At 48.5% G+C, this 23,161-nt stretch overlaps 1 protein-coding gene and 1 non-coding gene across 4 annotated transcripts in view; one reads left to right on the top strand and one right to left on the bottom strand.

The window, feature by feature from the left end:
• Positions 1–266: 266 nt before the first annotated feature.
• C9H20orf194 (chromosome 9 C20orf194 homolog) overlaps positions 267–23,161 on the bottom strand; it is a 125,905-nt gene continuing 103,010 nt past the window's right edge. For all 3 annotated transcript variants that reach the window (XM_028524790.2, XM_036009614.1, XM_036009615.1), the window contains exons 30-37: positions 16,462–16,597; positions 12,641–12,727; positions 8,905–9,011; positions 8,554–8,628; positions 6,703–6,908; positions 5,572–5,637; positions 4,267–4,360; positions 267–3,705 (exon numbers count right to left, since the gene is read on the bottom strand). In XM_028524790.2, coding sequence (XP_028380591.1) covers positions 3,593–3,705; positions 4,267–4,360; positions 5,572–5,637; positions 6,703–6,908; positions 8,554–8,628; positions 8,905–9,011; positions 12,641–12,727; positions 16,462–16,597 — 884 coding nt within the window. In that variant the 3' untranslated portion in view covers positions 267–3,592. The remainder of the gene's footprint in view (positions 3,706–4,266; positions 4,361–5,571; positions 5,638–6,702; positions 6,909–8,553; positions 8,629–8,904; positions 9,012–12,640; positions 12,728–16,461; positions 16,598–23,161) is intronic.
• On the top strand, positions 17,648–17,749 carry LOC114507161. Its single transcript, XR_003685432.1, has one exon. It is a non-coding gene; the product is annotated as a small nucleolar RNA SNORA8 (small nucleolar RNA).

Raw genomic sequence — 23,161 nt, 5'->3', positions numbered from 1 at the left:
TCCCTGAATTCCAAACCCCTTACCTACGCTTTGTTCTCCCTATTAAAAGGGCCATTTTAAAATGGAATTTAAGATGGTCTGTTAGGGTATGAGCCCACCGTCTTCTCAGATCTCCGGCCATCTGAATAAAGCGTCCATAAAGATTCAATCCCTGTCTCTGCTTATTGGGTTTGGTAGTGACAGGCAGCCCGAACGGCAGAGTCTTTTCCGGTTTCACAGGGACACCTCGGGACTGAGTTCACGGGGACAGGCAACTTAGGGAGGCCTTGCTTGTGCAGAGAGAGTTTATTGATCCTTAGCACTATGTCTCAGTTACCAAGGTAAATTCAAATACACAACTGCAGGTAAAAACATGTAAAATAATAGAAAAATAAATTGAAGACTACTTTTATATATTTACGGAATTAAGTAGTGTAATAAATACTATAATAAGCAAAAAGCTTCAATCACACAACTCAGTTTCACTGAAGTTACAGTAGTGTCTGTAAATGAGTTGTAAAATTTAAGTCACAAATATTAAAGCACTGAAAAACTAGTATAAAAGTGAATTTTGGCACGTAAGTGAGCTCTTCTTCTGTCATTAGTATTTGACAATCTAAGACAATGAGGAAGCCATTTCTCACCTACTCTTTGAGGTACGACTATCCAACTAGGTCAGCAACGCGGCTGGAATGAATACTTAATAGTTCACAATCTTTGAGTTAACTTTTCCCTTTTGAGAAGCCTGAAGAGCAACTCAGAGCTTATTACTGTGCAAAAATTCTCCAAAATCCTAAATGAATTCAGGAGGGAAGTTTTTCTTGTGACCTGCAGGCCCCAGCGTCCAGGCCTCAGGTCGGAGAGCCCTCAGAGCTTAGGGGGGCCAGCGTGACCACTGGTCAGCGGCCCCTTCCGAGGGCAGTCCCTTTTCTCCGATTTCTGCCTCCTCCTTCAAATCAAAATAGTAATAAAATGAAAGAAGAATCCCACATCAAAACGTAACATGACCCATAACTTCAGCGATTTCAACATTATCACACTCACTCTGGGTGATACAAAACCGAAGCTGCTAACAGGAAAGTTGGCAAAAAGCATGTAAGCCCCTGGAGGACTCCCGCCTGTTCCTAGGAACCCGCACCCGATGTTGTTGCTGGGTCCTTTGCATCCACTTCCACCGTCAAAATCTAAAGCACAGTGTCAGGGCCCCATCCTCTGGAGACAGCGAAGGCCCCGCCCTCCCCTGCAAGAATCAAGTGGACGTTAAACTTCACAGTCAGGACCCAGGGGCCCGCAGGTCTGGGAGGGGCAGTGCGGGGAGGACGCATCCTCCTGGCCTCCGTCCTCAAGGAGCTCACACTGCGCACCGCTAGTGTTGCCTCTTCATCGGGGGCACGGAGAGTGTGCCCCAAGGAATGAAATGCCCTGTCACCTGTGTGCCCCTTCACACTCCTGAGCAGGCTGAGGAGTGGCTAAGGAGGCCGTAGCCAGTTTTGCCTTTTGGCTTTTAGACTTAAAGTTTTGACTTTTTTGCAATCACAGTTTCATATTCGAGTTGAGGTAATCACAGTTTTTCCTCTAGGAGGAGAGGAATCGGGACAGTGGGGCAAGTTGGTGAGAGAGCATTTCCACGGACAATGGTCAGAAACCACCACGTGTAAGTATAGCCCCACGCAGTGGGGAGACCCGCTGTTACGGGCGGGCTCCGACCCCTCTTTAAAAACTCTCTTGTGCAGCAGCCAGGAGATGGCTAGAGCTCCCAGATCTGGAGCTTTCATTTAAAACTTCACAGCAACCCCCCTGGAGGAAGTGGCCTATGGTCCCACCCACCCCACCCACCCACCCAACTCCCCCTTTTCTAAGGCTGCTCAAGTTTGAGTTTTTAAAAAGAGCTCAGTAGAGCTAAAGGAAGCTACAGTAACTCATTGCTTATTTTATCAATTGCACTTAAGATCTATGTTATTGATTCTGGAGCAGAGGCAGGCCCACTGTGAACCCCAAGCTCTGGCCAGCCAGACATCAGGGGCTCCCTGACTTGGGGCCTTGTCACCAGTGGCTATGGGAGCTGGGATTGGAGCACACGGGCCTTTTCAGAAGCTTTTCTGCATGCAAGATTTCTTAACCAGTGATCCTGGAGTTTTGTTCGTTTGGCTTCAAATACAAATGGTTTTTTCTAATATAAGTCAGTTCATGTCACCAACAAGCCCCTGTGACAACTGCTTTAGGACTTGCAGGCAGGCCCCCGTGTGAGCAGGCACACGGACCACGTGTGCTCCGTCCTGTCCCAACTCTCCTCTGCACCAGGGGCTTTTCTCAAACCCCCTACATTACTGGAAACGTTGCTGGTTTCACCTATGTGGCTGTTCCTAAGGCATGCAAAAAAAAAAAAAGGTGAACTTCAGAAAGCATTTACAATCTAGGCAGCTGAGGCGCTGAAGTCCTAACAGACATCACCTAAATATCAGTGCTCATGACCCCCTCTGCCACATGGATTCTGGAGGTCAGGCACGAATTCAGGAGGGACACACTTGTAATTCCCCTCTGCTTTATGGTCCATCTGAAAACAAAGCCACTGGAAGGAATTCTAATTTGGATACCGGGATTCTCTGAAATTCCTGGCCCCTGGAGCCCAAAGGTCCAGGGCTAGGAACAATGCTCGGGGGCATGGGTTTTCTCTAGTTTGTGGCCATAGACCAGGCCTTCCTTGGTAAGGCTGAGGGGAGGGGAGGGTGCTAGAGACTGAACCCCCTTCAAGGACACCCAAACGTGATCAGTGCTTAAGACTAAGCAGTTGCAGGACACTCCCCTCAACAGTGAGGCAAAGCGTTGCCAGGGAGGTTCCAGCAACAGGCTTGCTCTGGTCCCTGAATTAGGCAGACCAGAGTGATACCACGAGGGGAACTCAAACCAATCCCAAGGGGGGCTGCTTGTGTCAATTCAACAGCCACCCACGTCTGGAGGGCAGCACACCTTTCCTGTTTAGTCCATAAGGAAAATCCCCTCATTTTAAAACAAGCTACTGATCTCAGCCCAAGCTGCTGGCTCTGGCCTGGGCTGGGGAAGGACTTACGCTGCTCCCCCCAGGGCTGGGCCCGGGGCCAGCAGGGCCAGCTCGGCCAGCTCCTTCAGTGGAAGGGGCCTGACCAGGGAGGCAGGCACTGGGGATAGGGCTTTTCTGGGTCACTGTCTTGAGGCCTGAACTTTGTGGTGGCCTGGCCTTCCCCAGGGGTGGTCCCAGTTTGGGTAGCTAGGGTTCCTTCTGCATCCCAGCAGCTCCTCTGTGCAATCCAAAAGCTTCCCCCTCCCTCGCACGGTGCCGGTGCCGCAACAGCCCAAAGGAGACACTGTTATCAGAGACCTAGAGGTCCCGGACTGCCAGCCGCACACACGGTGCAGTCACTGCCTGCTCAGCCTCGGCGAGGGCCCCTCCCCCCAGTCTGTGGTGCAGGTGATGCTCTTCAGCGCTGCAGAGAGAAAAAAGACGACATGCACTCAAGCCAGCACTCAAAGGCCAAGGAGAACAAAGAGCCCCTCCAGGGAGGGGCCTCGTGGAACTGGGGCTCAGACAGCCCGTTCTGTCCACCTCCATCCAGAGTGGACACTCTGCAGCCTTCCTCTAAGGCTTCTGCTCAAAGAGGTCGTGATATTCCTGCTGCTCCAGCTCACGGTTGTACTTCTCGATTTCCCGGTTGGCTTCTTCCACGTAGTCGTTCATGAACTGGTCCATGACTGGCAGCTCGTTAAGGAAGAGAGTTATGAACCTCGAGGACAGAAAAGCCTACCCTGGCCCGGAGCGACCTGTGGGCGGGTGAGGTGGGGACTCTGAGGTAGTGAGTGCCCAGCACACACAGAGGGTGTCTGATGGGCTCTTTTATATCCTGGCAGCACCAGGGCTACAAAGGATGTGACAGGGGTTGGCACAGGGTCTTAGAACTGAGCCCTTCAGCGTCCACTGGCATGTGGATGCACCCCTATCTGCCTTCTCACAGATTGACCACTGTCACCAGGCCCAGTCTCCAACCTGTAAATCACAACGACCCTGATGACCACAGAACGGAGCATGCCACCGCGGCTGCATTTAAACTCAGCCCACAGAGTTATACCAGCCATCACTGAATGAAGGAGAAATTCAATTGTAATGACTGTGAGAGGTCAAACTGCAGCCCGACTCTGGGATTTGCTGTGTTCCCAGAACCCGGCTGCTCCTGGGGCTGGGCTGCGGCATCTCCAGTGACACTCCGACAGGCTTCCACACCTCCCCAGCCTCGCTGCCCCAGATTCCAAGGATACGCGGGTGAAAATCAGTCTTGTCACCAAAGAAATTGACGAACTGGGTGCCATTATAAAAGTAGCCTGCAGGCAGGGGGTCCAGGTGGCGTTTCACCTTTAGGAAAAAAGAGTCCTGTTAGAATTATCTGACCACTTTCTTTCATTCACTCATTCATTAAAAACACAACCAAACCTGTTATCCTAGCAAGACAGCCTGCTCGGCCGGCCAAGGAAGGCTATGTGCCAGGGAACTAAGGCCTCCCCTCGGCAGTGACCCACGGAGGGTCCGCCAGCTCTCAGCGGGGAACTCCGGGAGTCCCTAACAAGATTAAGCTCCAGTCGTCCACAGTGGCACTGGCTGGGTAACACGCCCTTTATGGCTTGTCTCCCCTCCTTCTCTCTCTTACTTTCCCATTTCCCTACTGGTGTCTCCTAGAATCGTTTCCAAAATAAACTGCTTGCACTCAAATCTTTGTTCGTCTGCCTCTGAGGGAGCACACACTGTAAGGACGTTCTTCTGAGCTAGCTGCCCACGGTGCCCTTCCCAGAAGCACCCAGGGTTGCCCAGGCCCTGTAGGGCCCGGCTATGGCGGGGCCTCCCCACATGCAGAGCAGGGGCTCCTGCCGTCCCAGAGCACTCTCCTGCCCGCTGGCTCCTCACTGGGACGGGTGGTGCAGCCCATGCTGGGGCCTGTACCCTGTGTTTCTTTATTTTTATTTGTTTAATTTTGAATTTTTTGTGTTATTTTTTTAAATCCTCATTTAAGGATGTTTCATTGCTGAGAGAGAGAGAGAGAGAGAGGGAGAGAGAGAGGGAGAGAGAGAGGGAAATATCGAGCAGTTGCCTCCCATATGTGCCCCAACTGGGCACTGAACCTGCAACCTTCTGGTGCAGGGGACTATGCTTCAACCAACTCAGCAACTCAGCCAGGACCCCTGTGCTCCTTTTAGCCTCTGCCCCCAAACCTCTCAGGAAAAGGGCCCTGTGGGGGGAGGGACTGGGGCAGAGGCTGGGAGTCAGCCTGGGGGATGGGAGGGTCCATCAAGGGTCTTCTTATCCTGACCTCAGCATTCCACACCCTGCCCGTGAACAGCTTCAGGATCTAGATCGTTTTTCCTGGGCCCTTGTTGGGTTTATCCAGGACAAGGGTGTGGGAAGGAGACAAAAACTTCTTCAGCTGGGGGCCCCATGTTCCTCCCACAGACGTCGGTTCTCCTAGATCTCAGGCCCAGGTAGCACCAGCAAACCCTAAAGGGGGAAGCTACACAGTGCACGAAGGCCTTGGGACGTGGAGGGGGCTCAAGCCCCTTGGGCAGGGTACTCACATGGATGTTCCTGATCTCCTGCTGGGTCAGCATCCCCCTGGTCTTCAGGGCTTTCCTCTGAGGCTTCTGTGTAGAGATGGAGGGAGGGGTCAGGTCCCAACAGGGCTGAGGGAGCACCTGGGCCAGTGGGGGCTGAAGGGGCCAGTTATACGACTCAGGTCCCAGCAGAGGGGAAAGCAAGCACCGCCATGGCCTGGACACAACATCCTGCCCGCCTGCCCCTTGAGAAGACACTTTCCCACAGCAGGGCCTTGCGTGCTGGGAGCAGCAGCAGAGGAAGGCCAGTGTGTTTGCAAATAGGCACGTTCCTGCCTCTGCAGATTCTCAGCACTAAGGCCCACCAGTGACAGACATGCAGACAAAGGGACGAAGTCCCATCATCAAGCACCACCTAATTTACCAGGAAAGTCTGAGACACAGCTGACAGCAGCCATTCCTCAGTATAAAAGACAGGTCCCGAAAAGAGCTTCTGCAAGGTCCCAGGCCCTGGCCAATGCCATTTCCAGAGTTCTAGGATGACCCCCTGATGCTGTGTGAAGAGGCTCAACACCAAAGCTGGCAGTGTACTGAAGAATTTTAACTCCAGTCCAGTTTGTTTGGTGGTTGTGGTTGTGGTATTATGCCAAAGAAGCTGAGTGCATCTACAGGCAAGCCACTCTTCCCCTGCACCTGTCCCCAGGGTCTAGGGTCACCGTTACGCATGCCTGGAGTCTTGGATTGCAAAAGGCTCTAAATATATCTTTATTGTTCATTCCTTCCTAGAGAGAAAGCCCAAGAACAGGAGATTCTGGGCTCAGAACCTCTGAGAGTCTCTTCAGGAGAGTCTCTGAATTAGTTCAGCTAGGGAACAGCCAGTTTGACCCAGGTTCCACACGGAACTACTAGGTTTCACCCACCTTATAACTCCAGTCTGCTTTTGGAAGTAAAACTGGAAATGTCTACGAGAATGTCAGCCTCGAGTCTGCCCTGAGTGGCTGTCCCCACTCTCTAAGGGTCCCTGAAAACTCTGGCTGAGCCTGAGGGTGGGCCATGGGGTAGGCACCAGGGAGGGGCTTCTGCTTCAAGGCCAGCAGCAGCCCTGAGGTGCGCTGGTCACGTCTGTGCCAGGTTTGTCCGGGCTGCAAAACCCACCTGCTTCGCCGACTGCCGCAGCCAGTCCTTGACGCTGTCTTCCTTCAGGGAGCAGCCGATGAACACGAGGTAGCACTCCTGCTGCCCGCCGCCGTCCTGAGGTGTGCCTCGGGAGCTGGGTGGCGGCGTGGGCCCCTCCAGGACGGGTGCGATGCTCAGGGAATTGGCCAGAGTGTTGTGGCAGACCTCCATGGTCTTCTCCGAGTCTGCAAGGAGAACACAGGTGGGTCCCGGAGACAAGGGCCCAAAGGATACAGCTACACTGGGAACTGACGCAGGGCTGACGGTCGGGACAGATTCATGAGGCGTGCAGAGCTGATGTGCTCGCTGGCAAGCGAGAGAGGGTGGCGTGAGAGAGGCAGGAGCAGTGTACGTTTCCAGGCTGGCTGACTCAGTGATCAGATGGGCACGGTTAACCCGGAAGGGGACTGTAAGAGAAAAGGTCAGGGTGCCCCTAAAAGGTAGGATGAGAACGGGATTCAGGACAGAGAAAGGTTAACCTGAACGAGAAAGAGGTTGATGAGAGGTAGAAATAAAGGAGAAAAGGAGCTCATGATGTGGGGAGGGAAGATGAAGGCACTAAGACCCCCCACACAGGCGGGGGCTTATCTGCTGGAGCCCGAGGGAAGAGGCCTTGAGGAGAGGGTCCGAGTTTGAGACTCGGTAGTACGGATTAGGCCACTGGTATAGGTTAAGGACCTTGAGAGATTCTTTTTTTACAGGTTATGTTATCTAATTCTTCCGTTTGAAGACCCAGATGGTTCTATGGTTGCAACCCTCAGCAGCTCCCTGTAGCAGACACCAATGGTTGCCTGCCTAGCACCCCTTCTTCCTCCAACACCAATGCCCCATTTGTCACGAGTCCTGGAAGGCACGGTAGCTCAGTCCTGGCCAATGCGAGCAGACACCTGCTGTGGAACTGGGAGGAGGCACTTCAGCAAGGGGGTCTGCACTGATGAGCACACCCCAGGAAGAGCCTGCCCCTCTGTCGGCTGGATATTGTGCCTGGCTTTGACACCCGGGCCTGCAGTGCTACCTGGCCACCATGAGGGCTGGGTACCTGCGGACAACCTGACACCAAGAGTAGAAGATCGCAGAGCCACACGTTACCTAGGTCCTCAGTGGCCTTGCTATGGGGCCCGGACTCTTGGCTTCCTGTTATGTAGCTAACACCCACTGGTGGACGTGGGGTTTTCTGTAGTAAGAGCCAAAGACACCCTAACGGACACAATCCCTCCCTCGCCAGAGGCCCCAGCCACATACACCCTGTTTGGTTCCTGACGTGTGCCCCGTTGGCCTCGGGTCCACAGCACATGCTGTGCCTCTCCTCTGGAATAGTCTTCCCTTCTTCGATGTCGAGCTGAGCAACTCCTTCTTATTTTGCCGCCTTCCCTGACCCCCCGCCCAGGAAAGACAGACTTCAGGTCCCAGGGGCTCCAGAGGTCTGAGGCTGGTAAACAGGCCTACTGGGCAGAAGGGAGAAGGCAAGTGACTGACAGAAACAGATCGGGAGCTGGAGAGTTCAGCATCGGGGCAGCTCCTGGTGGTAAGTCTAGAAAGAAGCCACGGATGATGGTTTGTGTCTCTGGAACAAGGAAGTCAAGGTGCTGTGAGGAGAGGCCCTAGGCAGACCATCCAGGGGAAGGGGGACAGATGGGTCCTCCACTGTAGAGCAGAAGGCCCTGAAGAAAGGAGGGCCCTTGGCTGAGAGGGGCGACTGGAAGAGGCCAATGGCGGAAGGCCCCCAGGGGAGGGTTTCTGACACAGAGCCTGAGAGGCATCAGTGGTCTGCACAAGACCAGTGGGGGCTATGGCGTAGCGCAGGGCTCCCAAATCCAACCCCCCAGTTACCTGAAAACTTCACTTTGCCCAGGATGTGGTAGATGTTTCCAGAGAAGGGACTTGGCTTGATAGAGGACTGAATTGCTGGTGGAGGAAGAGAACAGAACTGTCACCTGCCTTGGGGTAGAGGCCAACTTCAGGGTGGCACAGCTGGGAGGGTTAGGGACTGGGGGAGGCATCTTATTCTAGGGTCTGGGGTCCATGGACTCTATCCCCCCCCTCCCCCAGTCCTCCCCAGCAGCTCTGCCATTGTTTCCAGGGGTGGGAGGTTCCCGCGTTCTCAAATCCCTCTGCCCGAGACAGCACACAGAATACTAATATTAAAAAGTGAATCCTGGGACACGTCCAGCCGAGGCTTACCTTTACATTTGGCCACAAAGCGAGTCTTCTCCAGGGGACGCCCAAACCACACGCAGATCTGAACCATTAGTGGAAAGACTGATCCAGGATCAAATTTACCTTCATACCTTTAAAAGTTTTAAAAAACTTTTTAAGTACAAGTAATTGGGGCCTTGAGTGTTATATACTCTTTTGAAGTGAACTACATACCATTTATCCTGTACTACTTGAATTGTCTCTTACTTGTAGGCAATTTTGTATATAAGACGTTTAAATGTATACATGTCTCTTTCATCTGGAGGCTAGGAAGAATGGTTGCCTCACTAGAGCAGGGGGGCTTTGTCTCTGTTAGACCAGCACTCTCCTGAAGCCAAAGACCCCTTCCGCCTCTGAAGCCTGCTGTGCCCCACCTGTGACTGGGGTCCCTTCTGTCCTTCAAGGTACCCTTGGAGCTCTTCCTCAGAATGCCCTCCCACTGTTTCAAGGGCTCCAACTATGTCCGGCTATTGTTGAGGGCAGTCAACAGACTGTGTATTTGGCTGTGTATACTCTCTCTAGAAGGACCTAAGGCCTGGGGTATCTCTGTGCTATTTTCTTTCTTTCTTTTTTTAAATATATATTTTATTGATTATGCTATTACAGTTGTCCCATTTTCCTCTTTCACTCCCCTCCACCCTGCCCACCCCCTCCCACCCACATCCCCCCACTTTAGTTCATGTCCATGTGTCATAAGTTCTTTAGCTTCTACTTTTCCCATACTATTCTTGCCCTCCTCCTATCTATTTTCTACCTACCATCTATGCTACTTATTCTCCGTACCTTATCCCCCTCTCCCCTCCTCCCACTCCCCTGTTGCTAACCCTCCATGTGATCTCCATTTCTGTGTTTCTGTTCCTGTTCTATTTGTTTACTTAGTTTGCTTTTGTTTTAGGTATGGCTGTTAATAACTGTGAGTTTGATGTCTTTTTTTACTGTTCATTACTTTTTATCTTCTTTTTCTTAGATAAGTCCCTTTAACATTTCATATAATAAGGGCTTGGTGATGATGAACTCCTTTAAGTTGGCCTTATCTGAGAAGCACTTTATCTGCCCTTCCATTCTAAACGAAAGCTTTGCTGGATAGAGTAATCTGGGATGTAGGTCCTTGCCTTTCATGACTTGGAAGACTTCTTTCCAGCCCCTTCTTGCCTGCAAGGTCTCTTGAGAAATCAGCTGACATTCTGATGGGAACTCCTTTGTAGGTGACTGTCCCCTTATCTCTTGCTGCTTCTAGAATTCTCTCCTCCATTTTTACCTTGGGTAATATACTTATGATGTGCCTTGGTGTGTTCCTTCTTGGGTCCAACCTCTTTGGGACTCTGAGCTTCCTGGACTTCCTGGAAGTCTATTTCCTTTGCCAGAATGGGGACGTTCTCCTTTATTATTTGTTCAAATAAGTTTTCTACTTGTTGCTCTTTCTCTTCTCCTTCTGGTACCTGGGTCTGGATGAAGGGTTGTCAGACTTCTGTACAGTTCATTTCTCTCTGTTCTGGTTGTTTTTTTGTTTCTAAATGTTTGTTGGCCTTAGTTTTGGTTGTGTGAGGAGGCACAGTGTGTCTCCCTACGCCTCCATCTTGGCCGGAAGTCTCTACACTATTTTCTCAGTTTTGAGTTCAGCAGACATAACGCCACAGACTCATTAAGAGTATGGCCACATCCAGAGCATTTAAAAAACTTAACTTTTTATGATGGAAAATTTCAAACATACGCAAAGATAGAAGAGTAGTACAACGAACCCCCATCACCTAGCTTCCAAGGTGATGAAACTGTCATTTCTTCTTTTGAATTATTTTCTTCAGATGAATCCCCATGACTGGAATCAGTCCAGGAGAGGGCGTAACCGCCTCGAGGGCGATCATCTGTCCCACCCCCAGCAGCAGATGGGCATTTCAGTTTCACAACAGTTCCTCCAGCAATGGTCACTACAGATATTTTTGTTTAAATGCAATAATGCCAATTAGAATACTAGTGAGACATCACTTTCCATTTCTGACTATCACTGACATGGAATTGCTAGCACCGTTGCTAGCTGTACTTGATCCTAAGTGAAGTGTCCACAACTCTACGGACTAGGTTATTTTTCTTAAGTAGCTACACAAAATTTTCAAATATTATATCAACCTTTTGCCACACTTGATGCCAACATTTCCCTCCAATCTACTGTATTTTCTCATTAGTTTCCTTTGTTTTAAAATAGCACTGCAGTTTTGAATTTTATATTGTTGGAAGCATCTTACCTTTTGTGATTTCTTAAAGTCAGGTGGTGGCATAACCTTTTTACAAGACCGTCACGTGCTTTCCCCCTTCCCACGACCCAAGTCTGGAGACCATGGGTTTCTCTGGCTTCTGTGCTCAGCGCCCAAACCCTTAGGGGAATCTGGAGGGGCTGAGGGAAGAGCAAAAGGTTTCTTCCCAGACCAGAAACTCTCCCACCAGGAAGGCGGGGGCAAGGCTGATGAGAACAGAGAGGGCTGTGAAAGGAGGATGGCTGAGAATCTGCACAGCACAGAACAGGGCACGTCCTGGAGCAGATGCCCATTCATATGAGGTGGGGGCCTGGCCCACCGACCCAAGAGGGGAGGGGAGCAATGTACAGGGATGAGCAGGAGTCCCATGGCTGCCGCCTTGTTAAACGACTAAATTATTCCTGAGCCCAAGGAATGAATTAAGGCCCCCCATCTCTGATTCTGTACAAGGACTGATTTTCCTGTCAAAGGGGAGGTTTCAGACCAGACTCACAGAGCCTTCTAACGAAGCCCTCACACCCAGGTCTCTGCTGATCAGCATGCCTCCAGCACAGTCTGTTCCTGAGCTGCGTTCACGTGCCCACAATGAGTCAGGGCTGGAGGAGGGGTGCGTCCCTAGGCACCAGGTGCAGACAGTAGAAGCCTCAGGCCCAGGCCCATAGGTGTGGGCAGCAAAAGGGTCAGGATCTGCAGCCACCGGAGAGGAGGGTTTCACCCCAGAAGCTCCATCTGTTTCTTTTTGGCAAAGATATAAGTGTCTTGTTCAAGCAGAAGGGATGAGCTACTCACCTACTGTTTAAGTAAGGACAATGTGACTCCAATCAAGTTTGATATGACTGAATGACTACATTTTACATTTTGTTTAATTTCCAGTCATTTACATTGTATTAAATAGCCAAACGTGGCCAGTGGTTACCATGCCGGAGTGCGCAGTCTCAGAACAGAGTGTCAGTGCTGGCGAGCTGCTGGCATTAGTGTGACTACAGTGCACCTGGCAGTGTCTCCCTTCTCTTCTCCCCTATGGAGGAGAGGTTCCCAGCTGCGAGGCCTCCAGCAGAGACGCGTCACCTCCCGGGCCCCATCAGCAGAGAACCCACCTGTCGGGTGGAAACTTCAGAGGACAGACTGTATTTTCAGGAGCGACTCTCACCCGGGAAGGTTATGACTCCTTGGTTCCATGCCAGCCACCTCAGCCTCACTAGAGGTCGTGCCTGGTGCCCACAGGATGTCTCGCTAACTCTCAACATCCAGCAAATTGGGCTCCCAATTTGGAGCCCAAGACAGAAAGCACTGGGCTCCTTGAAAAGCCAGGAGCCACTGGGACATGGCAAGTTGTTCCAGCTGTCATTGTCACCCTCGTGGAACACACCTGGCATTTTTCTCTTTGTCTCTTTTTTGTTTTGTTTTCTGTAAATAAATTAATCATTGGGTTTACAAAGAAATTTTAGCTACTTTGCAATGATGATACTTGCCAGCCAGGGTACAGTAAATATCGAGACCGTAGCATCTGAGGACTTGAAAAACTGTTTTCGGACAGAATCAGTTCAATGTCTTCATTCCTTTGGAAACACACAGGAAACAGATTAATTAGGACTATCAATACTAACTGTACGTTTTGCTCTTTCCCCACTGTCCCCATACACAACAAACAAGGACTGTACAGAAAAACTTTGCTTTGTTTTTTTAGATTCAGTTGTTGATAGATATATATTTATTGCTATTTTATTGTTCATATTTTTAAATCTTTTTTTCCCTCCTTTAAAGAAGACCCTTTAACATTTCATATAATCCTGGTTTGGTGGTGATGAACTCCTTCAGCTTTTTCTTGTCTGGGAAGTTCCTTATACAAGGCCTGTCTGAAAAAAGTCCAGCCATTGCTAACATAACAAGAAGGGTTTGCGTGACACTGATGTGACTTGGCAGCCAGGAGAGAGGACTGGAGTGCACATGCATGAATGATGACTTCACTGTACTAGTCAGTGGGGGCGGTAGATGCTGTTGAGTGAGCATGTGCACTGTGTGGTGGGCACATTCAAAATGATGGAGCGAGTAGAGCAATGAATCTGCATCAAATTTTGTGTGAAGCTTGAACAAACTATTCGATGATTCAGAAGGCCTCAGCTATGGGCAACTGGTGATTGGTTGCTTCATTACAACAACATGCCTGCTCATGCATCATGTCTCGTGCAGAGTTTTTTGGCGAAACATCAAATCACCCAGGTGACTCAGCCCTCCTACAGCCCAGATTTGGTGCCCTGTGACTTCTGGCTTTTCCCAAAACTAAAATCGCCTTTGAAAGAAAAGAGATTTCAGACTGTCGATGAGATTCAGGAATATATGATGGGGCAGCTGACAGCGATTGGGAGAACTGTGTGGTCCCAAGGAGCCTATTTTGAAGGGGACTGAAGTGTCACTGTCCTATGTGCAATGTTTTTTTATATCTTGTATCTTCTTCAATCGATGTCTCTATTTTCTTTCTTTTTTAAAACATTTTATTTATTTTTAGAGAGAGAGGAGGAGAGGGAGGGAGAGAAACATCAAGGTTTGGTTGCCTCTTGCACATCCCCTACTGGGGACCTGGCCTGCAACCCAGGCATGTGCCCTGACTGGTAATCAAACCCACGACCCTTTGATTCGCAGATTGGTGCTCAGTCCACTGAGCTACGCTAGCCAGGGCTAGATGTCTCTAATTTCATGTTACATGGCTGGATGCCTTCTGGACAGACCTTGTAAGCACATATGCCATACCTATTTTTTCCTGTTATTTCACCCTTAAATATTTCAGTAAGCATCTCCTAAGAACAAGGGCTTTCTCTTACAGAACCACAATACTATTGTCAAGGAACAGAATGTGGTGGGCCAGCAGCACAGGTATCACCTGGGAGCGCATCAGAAATGCAGCATCTCAGGTCCCATTCCAGATGTACTGAATCAGAACACTCATTTTAATAAGATCCCCAAGATATTCATATGCACATTAAGAGTTGGAGAAGTAGCCCTGACTGGTGTGGCTCAGTGGGTTGGGCATTGTTCTGAAAACCAGAGGGCCGTGGGTTCAATTCCTACTCAGGGCACATACCTGGGTTGCAGGCCAGGTCCCTAGTAGGGTGTGTGAGAGGCAGCCAATCAATGCTTCCCTCCTTCTCTTTCTCCCCCTTTTCCCTTCTGTCTAAAAACAAACAAGCAAAAGTATGAGTTCTGGCTGGTATGGCTCAGTGGATGGAACGCCAGCCTGTGAGCCAAAAGGTTATTGATTGGATTCCAGTCAGGGCACAGGCCTGGGTTGTAGGCCAGGTCCCCAGTTGGGGGAGTGTGAGAGGCAACCAATGGGTGTATCTCTCACACATCGATGTTTCTCTCCCCTTTTCCCTCCCTTTCCCTTTCTAAAAATAAATAAATAAAATATTTTTTAAAAAGCTGGAGAAATACTGATTTCATATACATTCATTTTCAAATTTTCACTTTTTAGGGGGCAAAGGGACCCAAGATCCAATCAAGAATCACTTATCAAATTTACAATCTTTATTTTCTTTCTTTCTTTCTAAAAATATTTTATTTACTCATTTTGCGGGCTGGTGTTCGATCCACTGAGCCACACTAGCCAGGGCTACAATCTTTATTTTCCTTTTATCCAGAACAATTCCTGAAGAAGAAGAGAAATCACCAATTCTCTTCTTTTAGTTTTAGAGGGTAAGCAACTTTCTGTTTGTTTCTCATGGTGTTGACATGTTCAAAGAGTACATGGAACGGTCTTGTGCCCCACAACCTGGGTTTGTCTGATTGTTTCCTTGTGATTAGATTCCATTAAACATTTTTGGCAAGATGAATACCCAGGTGATCTTGTGTCCTTCCCACAGCATCACATGAGGAGGCACACGATGGCATTACTATGCTTAATCTTTTGGTCAATATCATGACTACAGGACGCGCCCCTGCTCCCCACCGTTGTGAATGCACTTTCCCTCTTCATAAGTAGTATGTAGTCTGTGGAGTGATTCTGAGACTAGAAAACATTCTTTTCCTCAACAGTCTGTCACCCACTGCTTTTTCTATCCATTGAAGATTCCTGCCTAAATTCAATATGATACTAAAGGTTATAAGATGGTGACTTTCTGGTTTTAGAGATCCTTATTTATTTCTTAGCATTCTTCTGTTAAAAAAGATTCACTGTCCGCCCCTCCCCATTTTGTTAGTATCGCTGCAGACTCATTTTATTCCATGTTCTATAGTCCATTATTACTGTTTTTTCTTATTCTCAAGTTCTTCCAAATTTGGCTAGTGAGAGCTTCTTAAGCTAGCTCTCGTATCCTTTTAACATATTTACACTAACCTTTCCTTTTTTGGCATAAAATGTTCCAGGCTCACCTCGGACTTCCCCTGCCCTAGACCTGCAATCAGCCAACCCTCCTAGGAGCCCTGACAACTTCCAGTGGACTGGTGCATAGAAACCAAGAACTAGAGGTAGGGTGTTTATTGCTACTGTGGTATTAGTATTTCTGGTCCCTTTCAATGGACAGAGCTCGTAAATATACACTTTTTGAAATAACAAATTTGGGTTCCCCCAAATTCAATTCCAACATTTGCAGGGTTTTCCTCACCTTTCCCATTTCATATTTATGATCTCCCTTCTCTAATCAGTGATGTTGTTTGGAATCTGGATTCCAACACAGAGGATTATGTTCAGAAGTTACCTGAGTTAATTATTGTGTGTGTGTGTGGTTACTCTTCAACATGCAGGTAAATTCACTTTATGCTTGTATTTAAGTTTTCCCCTCCTTGTTGATTTCGTTTAATTTTTGAATATGTAAAATATTTGCATTGCTCAAAAGTCAAAACTATATAAAAATGCACACCTTTTAGTATCCTTACTGAGCAAACAAAACTGCTATACACCAGCTGTTTTCACACACACACACACACACACACACGAACGAAATCACCAATTCTCTTCTTTTAGTTTGTAATGTGAACCCAAGTCCATGAATTAAAAACATAATTTCTCTATGTCCCTTATCCCATTTTTCTTACATGGTAACAAAGGAACATTGAGAAATTATTGGTTTCCATTCCTTAATGAATAAAAATGCAAAGGCATCAAACTAAAATATCTAAAAACAGTACAGGGTATTGCCACAAAGGGTCCTGTTGGTGGTTTACCCAGCATCAAAAGCACATCCATCAATGCTCAGGTCTTAGAGACAGTGAGAGGACCCTGTGGCACATTGCCAGAGGGTGTCTGCAGTGTCTGAGAAAGCGCCTGCCCTGCGGGGTGACGCACACTTGGTAGATTTACCTGGTGACGATCCCGTCTTCTGCAAGAATGAAGGCTGCGGTAGGGTTGGCAGCCCGGATGAGGTTCTGCAGCTGAACAAGGAGAGGGTGCCTCTGCTCCACAGTGTGACTGGTGAACACCACATTACTCACCAGGCCTGGGGGATACAACCAAGAATTGTTCAGCCTTCAGAGTCCTGAGTAGGGCTGAGGGTTCACACAAAAGTGGGCCCTTGCTCCCTCCCCATCATCTCTTCCATGCCCCTTTGTACAGACACTGCTGATCCCCAACACCAACAGACACGGCCATCATTCTGTTCCCCTTTCTGCTACTGCCACCGCTTGGAGTGAATGACCCCAGCACTGTAGCTGCCTCACCTCCTCACCTCTCATCTTCTCAATTCTGCTTTCCAGCTGAGCTTCTTCATCAAAGGGCCCTTTCCGCATCTCCTATCCCTGACCTCCTCAGGAACTGGTGCCAATGACCTTCACCAGTTCAGACCACGGACATTTACCAGGCACTAACCACAGATCAGGTGCTAACCAGTAGATTCTCAGAGCGCACAGTAAAGAAGCAGTCACACACACACCCCCGCAACTGCGAGGTAAGTGCTAACACAGACAATCACATAATGATACAATGAGGAAGAGTGGCTCATGTGACGAGAGGTTGTAGAGTGGGCCACGACCACTCCAAACCTTTCTGTGAAAGTATACAAGTAAAATCTGCAACACCAAAAAGAATTTGAGAATCGGGAAGTTAATACATTCCACTACAGAATTATATCTTTTCCATACTTATTCCTATTTTTACATAATTATGATCACAGCATATATACCATTTCTGCTATAAAGAACATTTGCATTTTTATTATCCAACCATTTTATTAACATTTTAATATTGTGAAAATTTCAAACATAGAAAAACAGAAAAAGCAGTGTAATGAATTCCCATGTGTCCATCACCAGGCTTCAAGAATTATCAACATAGACTTGGCTGGTGTGGGTCAGTAGATTGAGTGCTAGCCTGAGAACCACAGGGTCACTGGTTCGATTCCCTGTCAGGGCACATGCCTGGATTGCAGGCCAGGTCCCCTATGGGGGGTGTTCGAGAGGCAACCACACATTGATGTTTTTCTCCCTCTCTTTCTCCCTCCCTTCCTCTGTCTAAAAATAAAATAAATAAAATCTTAAAAAAAATTAATTCCTGCTGGGTATTCAAAGGACAATGCGATATAAATTCGGTATCTGGCATCATTGGTTTTCTTGGTTTTGTGCATATTAAATCTGGTATTTTTACTGATACAATATTCCTGTAGTTTCTTCTCTTCAGTTAAAAAAAATAAATAAAAAGATAAAAAATTTAAAAATATTAAATCTAAGTTACTATTTCCTTTAATGTCACCTTTAGACAATGTCTATTGCTTTTTAATATAATAGGTGGGGAAGTTGGTATATTCTTAAATTCTTCCCACTTCTCCACCATCATATATTGTGGTTGGTTACATTAATAATTTTATCTCCTCTAGTGGATACTTTTACATCTTTAAAGAGTATAACTCTTCGTAACTTCATTTAACAACTTTAAACTTTTTTGATCTCCTACTACCCATAATTTTTTGTTAAATATAATTTCATTTATAGGTTTTTGATGTTTATATTCTAATAGAATTCTCACAGGTGTTATCATTAATTCTGTATCTAAAAAGGCTCAGCCCTGGCTGGTGTGGCTCAGTGGACTGAGTGCCAGCCTGCAAACCAAAGGGTCTCTGGGTTGATTCCCAGTCTAGGGCACACGCCTGGGTTGAGGGCCAGGTCCCCACTTGGGGGCCCATGAAAGGCAACCACACATTGATGTTTCTCTCCCTCTTTCTCCTTCCCTTCCCCTCTCTAAAAATAAAATTGTTCAAAAAATTATAGTATGGATTTTAGAGCCAGGCAGCTCTGAGTTTAAATTTGGGGCTCCACTAATTACTAATGAATGAGTTGACAGGCATACCGTTCAACTTTTCTCCCGTTAGTTGGAAACAGTAACATGCACCTCCAGATTATCAGGAAAATGTTCACCACAGGGCCTACAGGCGGTGAGAACTCATTAAGTGAAACCTATCCCTGCCCCCACCACCACCGTCACTGTCAGCCGAGCACCCCCCCCCCCAAGATGGAATGTCTACAGAAACCACATAAATCAGCCTCATACACCAGCAGGAAGCTGAGACATGTGACATCCACCAGCCTGGGCTGCCGTGTCCACGGTTTGGATGAGTGGCCATCACCAGTTTAAGGCAACCTCTAGGAACCCTGGCCCCTGCTTCTGGTCTGAAGCAGAAGTTAGTGACACTTTTTTCCTCCCACCACTTATACTTATGAGAGAAGTATCCCAAAATGCTAAGGACTGAATCTAACCTCATACATCACCTGGATGCACCCCATTCGTGACCAGGGAAGAGGGATCGGGAGCTTCACACCCATGGTCGCATCATCACAGTGGGGAAAAAGCACACAGGAAGACTATGCGGTGGGCCTCGGGCCACAGGCGTCGGGAGTCGGGAGTCAGAGCTCACCTGCTGAGCACGGAGCCTGCTCCTAAGTGCTTACAGGCCAGAGTGGGATCTGCTGGTTCCTTGGTTCTGAGACCCGGGTCCTACTCTTTGGTGTTTCACTCAATGTAAGTCACATTTAGGCTCTGCCTCCTCTTCTGGTCACTCGGTAAAAGGTACATTGGCAGCCCAGTTCCCCAAACCTGGGCTGCTGTGGAGGCCCTGAGTCCTCCTCTTGGCCTGGTGAGTGCTAAACAGCTCCTGGATCCATCATCCACCCTCGACCCCTGCTACCACTGACCTAGTTCAGCACTCTCTTCACTAGGTCACTGCCCACTCTCCCCACTTCCAGGTTTCCTTTGGTGCAGGTGATTCTTCCTACTGCAGTTAGAGTAACCTTCAAAAGCATACATCTTATTATTCACTTTTCTACTTAAAATATTCCAACGCAGTCCAATTACGTAGGCTAATATCTTCACTTCTTGGCCTGACCCAGTTGCTGTGTGGCACGTCTTCAGCACCCTGGGCTTGCTCTGGGCACCAGGCCCTTTGCGCTTGCTGTTCCCTTGGCTGAAACCATCTCTCCCCTCCCTTTGGCTGGCCCAACTCTTCATTCATGAGTAGATAATCTGAATAGCATCTCTTCCAGGAGCCTTCTCCAACCCCCCAGGGCCAGGTTAGAGCCGGCACCAGGCAAAGATCTGCTGAGTAAATGAACTGTGTGAGAAAAGACACGTGCTGCCTGACTGCCGAAGGCAGCTGCCATAGAAGCTATGCTGTAGGCATTTCCCACAAGAGAGTCTGAGTTTCTCATCCTCATTGGTTTACACATATTTTTGGTATAAAATTCATAAAATACAAAATGGTAGTCAGCACTGTTTCTTCCTCCCTCCTCTCCTGTACCCTGAGCAGCTTTACCTAGCTTCCCTCCCCAGGAGCAAGCACTGAAACCCAGTTTGGGGTGTGCGACCTCAGACAGTCCGTGCATACACCAGTATATGGCAATATACAGAATCACATGTTTAAAAAACCTCTGTTGTCAAGGTCTCCATATAAGACTTTGTTTTGGTAACAGTACATGATTAGAAATTCAAATGGAGAGTGTATTACCATTTTTTAAAAATATTTTATTTATTTTATTTTTAGAGAGAAAGGAAGGGAGGGAGAAAGAGAAGAAGAGAAACATCAAATGGTTGCCTCTTACATGCCCCCAACTGGGGTCCTGGCCTGAAACTCAGGCATGCGCCCTGACTGGGTATTGAACTGGCAACCTTTTGGTTTGCAAGCTGACGCTCAATTCACTGAGTCATACCAGCCAGGGCAGCATTTTGTTTATTCCATTTAAAAAGGTTCCTCACGTGTCCTTTCTGTTCAGAAGCTTTAACACTGAGACGGACCATCTTTAAACAGAGTGTCAGGGAAACCTCCTAATGCAGGTGACACTGGCGGTGCCTGTGCGCCTGCTCCCATTTAGGAAGGTCACTCTGGAGGCTGAAGGGGAGACAGGAAGGACAGCCTGGTGAGCCTGATACCAGAACCCCATGACCTGGTGCAGCCACAGGAAGTCACTGGGGCCTCTGGAAACTGAGTGAAGCAAGGTGAGGAGGCCAGGCTCAGAAGGTGGCACAGTGGGGAAGCGGGCAGGCTTCTAGAAGGCTCAGCACATTCCAGAGAGGGCAGACATGGGGGGCCGGATCCTGCAAGAGGCCCACGAGATTCCCAAGGGTGGAAGACAAGAATAGCTGTGGTACATCTTGCAGTGAGGAGCCAGCAAAGGCTGAGACCTACAAAGGTCCTAAGACTCTGTTTAGCACCTTCCTGGGCAAAAGAAACTGTGAGTCAGACTAGTGCAAACAGGCCAACCAGGGTAGCACTCAAACACAGGCCTGGCCTGGCCAGAAAAGGCTGAGGGGCACCGTGCCCAAAGTGCCATTTGCCTCACAAATACCGTGTAGACAAACCTTGTGGGCTTGGGATTCTAGGTCAAGAACTGGACATAGAAAAAGGGCTTTGCTTTATGGAGAAATAAGCAAAAGGATTACGCCTAGCATTCCTTAGGCCAGCTATGCAAACTGCCACCTGCCAAGAGGAAATGCCGTCCGTGAGGCAGGTACAGCAGTTATCTGGAGCACAGGGTGAAGAGGCCATGGAGGGCGTGTTCATTTTGCTTGGGCAGGAGGCTCCTTCTGCTTTGGATCCAGGAGTGGATACCCAGATGTGGCCAAGGTCTCACCAGTCTGGCCCATCCCCAACAGTGCAGAAACATCTCTGAGGTCTGTCTGACTATCCTAACCTGGGCTAAAGGGTTCCAGCAGCCCAGGAGAAAACAAAGCTCACCTCTTTCATCTACCTAATAGATACTTCTGAAAGCAGGGCATGATGGTAAAATGTCTCTGCTCTGCGTTCAAGCCAACATCACAATGAGCCTTGCTAGCTTTTTAAGCACTGAGATTATTTCCTAATGCTAGCATGTCTGTAATACACATAATCTTGGGGATGTAATACAGTCCTTTTCTCATTGTAGAATAATCCTTTGTTGTAAGAGCAACACATCAGGGAGCCTGATTCATTGCTTTTACAGGCAAAGGGAGGCAATACGCTCCCTCGGGACACGAAGTGTTTGTCCACTAGTGTCGGATCCTGCCCTCCACTCAGGAGAAAAACACAGCTGATCCTTCAACAACTTCGGGGTTAGGGACATTACAGTAAAAAATCTGCATATAACTTTTGATTCGCTCAAAACTTAAGTCCTAATAGCCTACTGTTGACTGGAAGCATTACCGATAACAGTCGATTAACATGTATTTTGTATGTTATATGTATTATATACTGTATTCTGACAAAGTAAGCTAAAGAAAAGAAAATGTTTTTACAAATCATAGAGGAGAAAATACAGTATTGAAAAAATCTGCATATAGACAGACCTATGAAGTTCAAACTGTGTTGCTCAGTAGTCAACTGTATTTGCCTTTTATCTCCTCCCTCCCCAGGCAGCCCATGCCCACGGTGAGCCAGGTCAGGCCAGTGCATAGGGTCCCCTGGGCCCAGACGCAAGGGGAAGATATTTATCAAGGCACTGTCAGTCCACAAGCCCCTTGGAGTTCAGAAAACAGCACATATTGCCTCAAGTCAACTGCCCATGTCTGACCACATCCCTAGCTGTATACAAGCACAGAATTTGACACGAGTTACCTTTGAACACTGAGTTGGGAGGCAGTGTTAGTGAAACAGTCCTATGAAGTGCCAGAGAGAATGCAGTCTGCCCTGTAATAGCGTCCAGGTTCATGGACAGTGAAGACAGAGCACTTCCCCAAGGCTCTTGGCCAGGGCAGCCCACCCATCTGTGTGCTGTATGTGCAGAAAAGCAGAGGGGCACCGAGGGAGAAAGTGTCAAGGAGCCAAGGTACACGAGAGTGAAAATAATGTGGCACACAGGAGCTGACAACAGCTCAGACCCTTGGCTTTACCATGACCACCAAGTACGTATCTGAGGACCAGACAGCTCTCCTTGGTTATCCCCAGGTCCTATGTTTTTCTCTATGCTTTCTATTTCAAGGACGGGTACCACCAACCTTCCCAATCTCTCAAGCCAGAAACCTAGGACTCATCCTAGACACCTCCTTTTCCAACTCATGCCCCACATCTAACCTATCATCACAGCCCACTGACCCAACCTCCATAGAATTCCTTAACCTCTACCTGGGGTGGTGAATACTGTGGGTGCACCCAGGCAACCTCCATTCCACTCTGCCTCTGGGGTGCAGTGGCTGGAAGGCCACAGGGGCCTCTAAGAGCTGGACTTGAGACAGCTGGTGCATCAGTCCAACACACACATCCCTCCCCCAGTGACCCGGCCTCCATGCTGTGCAGCACCCAGCTCAGCTGCTTCCCAGGACAACATCTCTGGGTCTCCGGTGCGCTCCGCTGTCTCCGCTCCCTGTGGGCTGGCAGTGGGCTCAGCAGGGCAAGGCTGTGCTGGGGACACCGAGTTATTTTCTTCCATCTGGTTTCTACTTGCTGGGCTGGCTCAGGAAGCCCAGAGCCCAGGTCTTCTGACAACAATGCACATTTTATCACCACTGCAGGAAATTTGGAATTTATTCTGAGTCTCCAGGCACCACAGCTAATATGATTAAAAAGTGCTGCTTCCAGGACTGCCAGACCAGTAGGACAATGCAAAGT

Source organism: Phyllostomus discolor, chromosome 9 (genome assembly GCF_004126475.2).
Source record: "Phyllostomus discolor isolate MPI-MPIP mPhyDis1 chromosome 9, mPhyDis1.pri.v3, whole genome shotgun sequence".
Lineage (NCBI taxonomy): Eukaryota > Metazoa > Chordata > Mammalia > Chiroptera > Phyllostomidae > Phyllostomus > Phyllostomus discolor.
This window is presented reverse-complemented; position numbering and strand designations above follow the sequence as displayed.